This window comes from Mustela lutreola, chromosome 9 (genome assembly GCF_030435805.1).
Source record: "Mustela lutreola isolate mMusLut2 chromosome 9, mMusLut2.pri, whole genome shotgun sequence".
NCBI lineage: Eukaryota > Metazoa > Chordata > Mammalia > Carnivora > Mustelidae > Mustela > Mustela lutreola.
This window is the reverse complement of record NC_081298.1, coordinates 107576379-107583933: the sequence shown is the minus strand read 5'-3', so window position 1 is coordinate 107583933 and position 7555 is coordinate 107576379. Positions and strand designations below refer to the sequence as shown.

At 44.0% G+C, this 7555-nt stretch overlaps 1 gene segment (V, D, J or C); it reads right to left on the bottom strand.

Annotated features, from left to right (window-relative positions):
- Positions 1-1914: 1914 nt before the first annotated feature.
- LOC131807777 (immunoglobulin kappa variable 3-15-like) lies at positions 1915-2647 on the bottom strand. The segment is given in 2 exon segments: positions 1915-2345; positions 2551-2647. Coding segments are annotated over 2 exon segments (465 nt in total).
- Positions 2648-7555: the final 4908 nt, after the last annotated feature.

Genomic DNA, 7555 nt, shown 5'->3' with positions numbered 1-7555 from the left:
TCTTGTCAAACTTCACTTTTTCTCTTTCCTTCTTCAGGTTCTAACAGCTTCTCCTCCATCCTCACTTAAAGCCAAGTATGCCATTTCCTATTTCCTAGGTCAAGATGGTCAGCGCCCCCCAACACACACACACACACAGAAATGTGAAATAGGAAGGAAATTTGAGCCTTTCTACATCAGGAGCACCAGCCCGCCAACTTTAAGTACACAACCAAGCCAGCCAAGATCATTCAAGATTAATCAAGCCTAAGCCCATATTAACAGAACTGGGCAGCCAACCAATAAACATGAGAACTACAAATATGCTACCATTTTAAGCCACTGTATTTTGTAGGCGATTTAACAAATGATACTAGCTAACATCATCTGATTTTAAGCTTCTGCTCACTCTTACTCGGCAAGATTTTATTCTCTTTCTTCCTTCACTTTTCTTTATAGCCCCTCCAACAGAAGACAGTAAATGTTTACTGATGTCATTGATTTTCACCTGGCTCTCCCAGCTGGGGCAAAAGCAGATGTCTTTGCTCTGGACTCAGAGGAAGCCCTCAGAAAACATACCTTGAATGACAGAAATGGATTCCTTAATAGCAATCCTTGAAGTAGATTTCTAATTATTAAGAGAAGCTGTTTTGTAGGTAAAGGCATTTGGAGCACACTGACCAAGTTTGCTGCTGTCTTTCTTGAAGCTAAAGTGCATCAACCCATATATTTCAGAAGGAGGTGAGGATATAAATACTAAGATGCTCAGAATGTCTCCATTTTCACATAGACTTGGACATGCTCATGAACTGTTTTGCAAGGTACTCAAGTTATGGTACACTTAGAGTCCTGATCTTCAGTCACAAGATTAGACCTGAATGCCGAAGGGAAGACTTTAAAGAAAAAGGTGACAAGTGGTGAAAAAAGGTGCTGAGGCACAGCATCCCGTGTTCCTAAAGTGACAGGGTTGAAGAGTGAGGGAATTAGAGCACCTGGGTGGCTCAGTCTGTTGATCGTCCGACTCTTGGTCTCAAATCGGGTCATGATCTCAGGCATGTGAGACAGAGCAGGCATCAGGTCCCCACTCAACAGGGTGTCTGACTGAGATTCTCTCCATCTCCCTCAACCCCTCCACCCAGCAATAAATAGATAAAATCTTTTTTTAAAAAAATGAAAGAATCGCCTTTGTGAGAATGAGTACACCTGGGAGAGATGGAGAAGAGAGAGAAGGGAGGTAAGAAAGGAGCTGGTGCAGAAATGAATGTCCAGGACACTGCCCAGGAAGGCTGGGAAACAGGGACAATGGAAGGTAAAGCGAGAGGGACACTACCTTCCACGTGGGAGATTCTGAATAGGAGAGCTCAAAGGTCTCATCCTGGGAAAATTCAGAGTGGGAGGGTGATGGAGGGTGAGGAAAAGAGAATGAGGAAATAAAAGAGAAATGTCCCAGAGTCCAAGAGGAGCAGGAAGGGAGAACTGATCAGCCAAGTGGAAAGTTCACAACCCTTTGTCAGAGGCTAAAGACAGACCTTCCTGGCTCACTCCTGCCATGGGATCCAGGGTAACACACAGCTTTCTGGGGTACAAAAACTCCCAAGAGCATCCCTAAGACATCTTCACAACATTTGTCTTCATTAACCTCCCACAAAAAGGGATGCAAGAGGGATACCTGGGTGGCTCAGTCGGTTAAGTGGCTGCCTTTAGCTCAGGTCATGATCCCAGCATCCTGGGATGGAGTCCCACATTGGGCTCCCTCCTCAGTGGTGAGCCTGCTTCCCCCCTGCTTCCTGCTCCCCCTAATTCAGCTCTCTCTCTCGGGCATAAGAAAAAATCAAATATTATTTTTTAAAAAGGGGGGGGGGGTTCAGAGAATGCAGGAAAAGTCCACTCCCTTCATTTTCTGCTGGGCCTTACAAGCCCTGCAAGGAGTAAGTCAGGAGAAGTGACTTCTCAGGCAGAATGGGCAACAGACAGTTTCAGGGCTATGCGGGAAAGAAGCAGCTGTTGCTGCAGAGCCTCCCTGAACCGCAGCCCTGGGGACGGTTTGTGTTGAGGCAGAAACACTGTGGGTGGATAGTTTTTATACTGCTGGCAATAATAGCATCCCACATCTTCGGCCTGGAGGTTGCTGATGGTGAGGGTGAAGTCTGTCCCAGACCCACTGCCACTGAACCGGTCTGGGATGCCCGTGGCCCTGCTGGATGCATCATAGATGAGGAGCCTGGGAGACTGCCCAGGTTTCTGCTGGTACCAGGCTACATAGTTGCTAACACTCTGACTGGCTCTGCAGTTCAGGGTGACCCGCTGACCTGGAGACACAGCCAGGGAGCCTGGAGACTGAGTCATCGTGATATCCCCACAGGCACCTGCAATCAGAAAAATGGTGATAAAGACACAATTTATCCCCCTCATGCTAAAATATGTCATTGCAAATGTGCTTCCTAATGGTACCACATGGCAGTACATCTTTGGGTTTATTTTGGAAATAACCAGTGTTCTCATTATATATCTTAAAAAGTTGATTAAAATGACATTACTCCAGAAGGATTTTGGCACTTTTCAGTTTCTCACCTGAGACCCACAGCAACAAGCAGAGGAGGATTGGCCTCTGTGACACCATCTTGCTCCCCCTGCCTGCCCGACACAGCTCAGCTCACATAGCAAAGGCCCCTTTTATACAGCCTGAGCCACTGGTCTGGGCCTGGAGGGGCTTATGCAAAGCAGTCAGGGGGAACAGAAACAAATCTCATAAGCAGTGGGTTGTGAAAGTGCCCAGTGGAAATGTAAGGAGCCAAAAATAACTTCAAAATAGAGTTTACAACAGGAACACACAAAAGTCAACTTAGAAGCTCTGAGAACAACTTAGTTCTAAAATGACAAACTGCTACAAGATTGACTGAAGAGCTTCCATTATCAATTTAAAAATGGCTTTAAATGGGTTCAGTTTCCAGAAATGATGACATTCGCTCTTCATATCAAAAACTGTGGTACGGAGCGACTGGGTGGCCAGTGGGTTAAACCTCTGCCTTTGGCTCAGATCATGATCTCAGGGTCTTGGGATCGAGCCCCATATCGGGCTCTCTGCTCAGTGGGGAGCCTGCTTCCCCGGCTCTCTCTGCCTGCCTCTCTGCCTACTTGTGATCTCTGTCAAATAAATAAATAATTTTTTTTTAAAACCATGGTAAAATAACAAAATATGCTGGGAAACAAATAATGGGAGACAGGGAGGGGCAAAAGAATTGGAAGTCACAAAAAGTGGAGAACTTTGGGTCCAACTTTTTATTAAACCTCTGACTGGAAAACATCGAGCTCTGAAGCCATTTTTCTCCTGCAGATGGGTAAGGATGAGGTAAAAACTTGAGCTTGGGTCCTGGAGCTGTGCGGGGGCCAGAGAGATGGAATAGATGGAAGACAGGCCCAGAATTTCCTCCCTTGGGGAGACATATGGGACCCTCATTGGACCTAGGGGAACTCTGAGCCCTGATTTTCAGTTATTCTATCTTTTCAGTTCAGTATTTCTGTTTTATGTTGAATTAACTAATGAATGAAATCTAGTTGCCTTCAAGAAATTTCAGTTCCCTCCAGTGAATTGAGAAGTCAGCACAGGGTTGCTTGGGTACCATATAAACTTCCCTGTACCTGTTCCTCATCCTGCTGTTTCTTCTTAAACAGAGGGAAGGGAGAAGGGGTGTGATTCCCTTAAGATGTAGAGCATGTCATCCCCATGAGGAGGGCAGGGGCTGTGGAGGCTTCCGGTGCACTGCAACTCCAGCTACAAAACTTCCACCATCTTTCCTCTGAGGCTTCCTCTGTCACGTGGCACCCTGGCTGCTCCGTGTGTCACTGTGGCTGTTGCACCGCTTCGTGACATGAGCCATTTCCTAAGACCCAGGTAGAGCCTGTATCACGTAGACCCTACCTGGGGAGCCACATGTCACCCTCACAAAGGGTCGATTCTCCCAAAACTCCACCCCTCAATTTGCCCCTGTTGATGGTTAATTTTATGTGTCAACGGAAGTAGGCCAGGGCAACCAGTGGAGTGGTCAATGTCCATTTAGATGTTGCTGCCAAGGTATTTTTTAGTGTGATGAACATCTACATCAGTAGCCCTTATCACAACACAGAGTCCCCACCTGTGCTGCACAAAAGATTGACCACAGGTCTGTTTTGGCTTCAAAAAGGAAAGAAAACTTTATTATTATAGAAAAACGAATAGAAACAGAAAAGAAAAGGAAGCTACACATATAGGAAGGGAATAGTAGGCAACAAATGAGAATAAGGCCACTTGACCTCATATCAGGTACTTACGACACCCCACCTCACCAGCTGGGGAAGACCCATGGAGACACATAGGCTGAAGTCCCAACTGAAAGGCCTGGGCGGAGTGTCCTTCCCTCAGGGGACACTTCCAGTGGACCATCCCCACAAGGGCCATAAATTTATAGGGAAAATAATAGGGTTTGAAATTAAACATTTGTTCCCCTATGTGCAGTTTGGAGCAAGCTGCATGTCCACATTATCATGTTTCTGTATTTTCAGGGAGCCTAAGCTATGTGCATCTTCCTCCCCTCCTGGATCCCATTCCGGGAGCCAGCTCTGCCTGGAGCAGGAGGGGATTGGAGACAAGGCTGTAGCTCTTGGCATCCAGAACAGAAGGGCTGTACCTAGAGGACGATATCCCTTATGAACACAGAGGCAAAAATTTTCCACAAAATATTAGCAAACCAAATTCAACAATACATTAAAAGGATTATATACCATGATCAAGAAGGATTTAGTCAAGAGATACAAGGATGATTCAATATCTATAAGTCAACATGCATAATATGTCACATTAACAAAATTAAGGGTAAAAATCTTGAGATTGTCTCAACAGATGGAGAAAAAGTATTTGATAATATTCAGTATCTATTTATTAAAAAAAAAAAAAAAAACAAGAAATACCAAAGGTTATAGAGGATATGGAGAAAGAAGATATGGAAAGGATAAGGAGAAACACCCTCAGGTATTGTTGGGGATGTAAACTGGTGAAGCCACTATGGAAAACAATATGGAGTTTCCTCAGAAACTTAAAAATAGAATTACCCTGATCCAGCTATTCCACTCCTGGGTCTTTGAAAAAATATATGCACCACTGCATCCATTGCAGCATTATTTAAAACAGCCACGATATGGAAACAACCTAAATGTCCATTGATGGGTAAATGGATAAAGAAGCTGTGCTATACATGTGTACGCACACAATGAAATACTACTCAGCCATGAAAGCGAAGGGAATTTGCCATTTTGGACAACATGGATGAAACATGAAAGTAATATGCTAAGTGAAATAGGGAAGACAGAGAAAGATATTATGTATAATATCACTTCCATGTGGAATCTAAAAAAGCCAAATACATAGAAACAGAGACTAGATTGGTGGTTGCCAGGGTTGGGTGGTGAGATAAATAGGGGATATTTGATCACAGGGTACAAACTTTCGTATATAAAATAATTTCTGATGGTCTCATGTACAGTATGGAGACTGTACTTAACAAGATTCTATTGTACTGGAAGGTTACTAAGAGACTAGACTTTCAATATTCTCACCACAAAAAAGTAAATAAGTAAAACAAGAAGGAAAATTATGTGAAGTGAAGGTGGCATTAACTATCTTAATGTTGGTAACCATTTCACAATATAAACATAGATCAACTGATCACATTGTGTAAAACTTAAACTTATACAATGTTATATGTCAATTATATCTAGAAAAAAAAATGGTGACATCATTGCCTTCTGGCTCTCCTGGTTTCTGAATAGAAATCCTCTGTCATTCAAGATGTTTTCCTCTCTGGGTAATTGTGATTTTTCTCTTTCAGACTATGATATTATTTTCCTTTTTCCTTAGTGCTCAGAAATTTTCAGATGCTGTCTTGACATGTATTTCTTCAGGTTTATACTGTTGGGTGTCTGCTAAATGTGAAAAGTTTTCAGCAATTACTTATTCAAAATGTTTTTCATCTCCATCCACTCTTTCTAGGATTCCAGTGGCACAAATGTTAGATCTTTTGTTTGGTCCCATGATCCCAGATACTGTAGTGTTTTGTTGGTGGTGGTTTTGATTTGGCAGTTTTCTTGTTGTGTTTTTAGCTTAGTTTCTCTTTTTGGTTTAGACTGGGTAATTTCTTACCTCTGATCTTTCCTCCTTTATCCTTCCACTCTCCTCCTTCAGACCCTTCCTAGCCAGACCCCATACGCCATCCTTGCCCCTACGTCAGGTCACTTCCCCAGCCACATTAAGTCAATGACCACTTGTGCTCCTGGAGTGTCTACTAAATAAATATCTTATTTCATGAGGTATGGTATGGGAGCTGTCCAGGTTAACTTACATCAACATATCATGCAAACCTGGGCAAAACCTGGATTCCTTTCTCTATTAGTGGTTGGCAGGCCGTGTGTCTTTAATCAGATGTGGTAAGAAGCAAAGACAGGAAAGCTATTACAATGCAGTAAGAAGTTTTTATTATATGCATAGTCCCCTGGAAACAGAATATACAGCATGCCACATGGCGACACAGGCAGTATCAAGGTGAGAAGAGCAGACAGAGAGAAGTAGAGCAGGCCTGTATTTTTTACTGTGTATTTCATGAGAAGAATGGAGAATCAAAGTAAACAAACTACTTAGATGTAAGATTGGTGAGTTTGAAAATTTCAGCAGGGTGCACACTATAGGTGTGCTCCTTGTCCTCTGGTACCCAGGAGGATCTGGATAGAGAGAATTATCACAAATTGTGCCTCTCATTGAAAGGAATAGAGTAGGTTTGGGGCTCAGGATTCTCTGGCTTGCATGTGGGGGATTCTGAATAGGTGAGCTCAAAGGTTCCATCCTGGAAAGGTTCAGAGTGAGAGGGTGATGGAGGATGAACAAAAGAGAATAAGGAAATAAAAGAGAAATGTCCCAGAGTCCAAGAGGAGTAGGAAGGGAGAACTGATCTGCCAGGTGGAAAATTCACAGCCCGTTGTCAGAGGCCAAAGACAGACCTTCCTGGCTCACTACGGCCATGGGTTCCTGGGAAACACACAGCTTCCTGGAGCACAAAAACTCCCAACAGCATCCCTAAGACATCTTCACAGCATTTGTCTTCACTAACCTCCCACAAAAAGGGATGCAGGAGGGATGCCTGGGTGGCTCAGTCGGTTAAGTGGCTGCCTTCAGTTCAGGTCATGATCCCAGCATCCCTGGGATGGAGTCCCACATTGGGTTCCCTGCTCAGAAGGGAGCCTGCTTCTCCCTCTGCCTCCTTCTTCCCCTGCTTGTGCACCCTCTCTGTCTGACAAATTAATAAATAAAATCTTTTTTAAGGGGTGGGTGATGCAGGAAAAGCCCGATCTCTTCATTTTATGCTGAGCCATACAAGCCCTGCAAGGAGTAAGTCAGAAGTGACTTCTCAAGCAGATAATTGAATGCACATGTTCAGGGCTGAGCGAAGAGGAAGTAGGTGGTTCAGCAAAGCCTCCCTGACCTGCGGCCCCAGAGAGCAGGTTTGTGTTCGAGGCTGAAGCACTGTGGGTGGATAGTTATCATACTGCATGC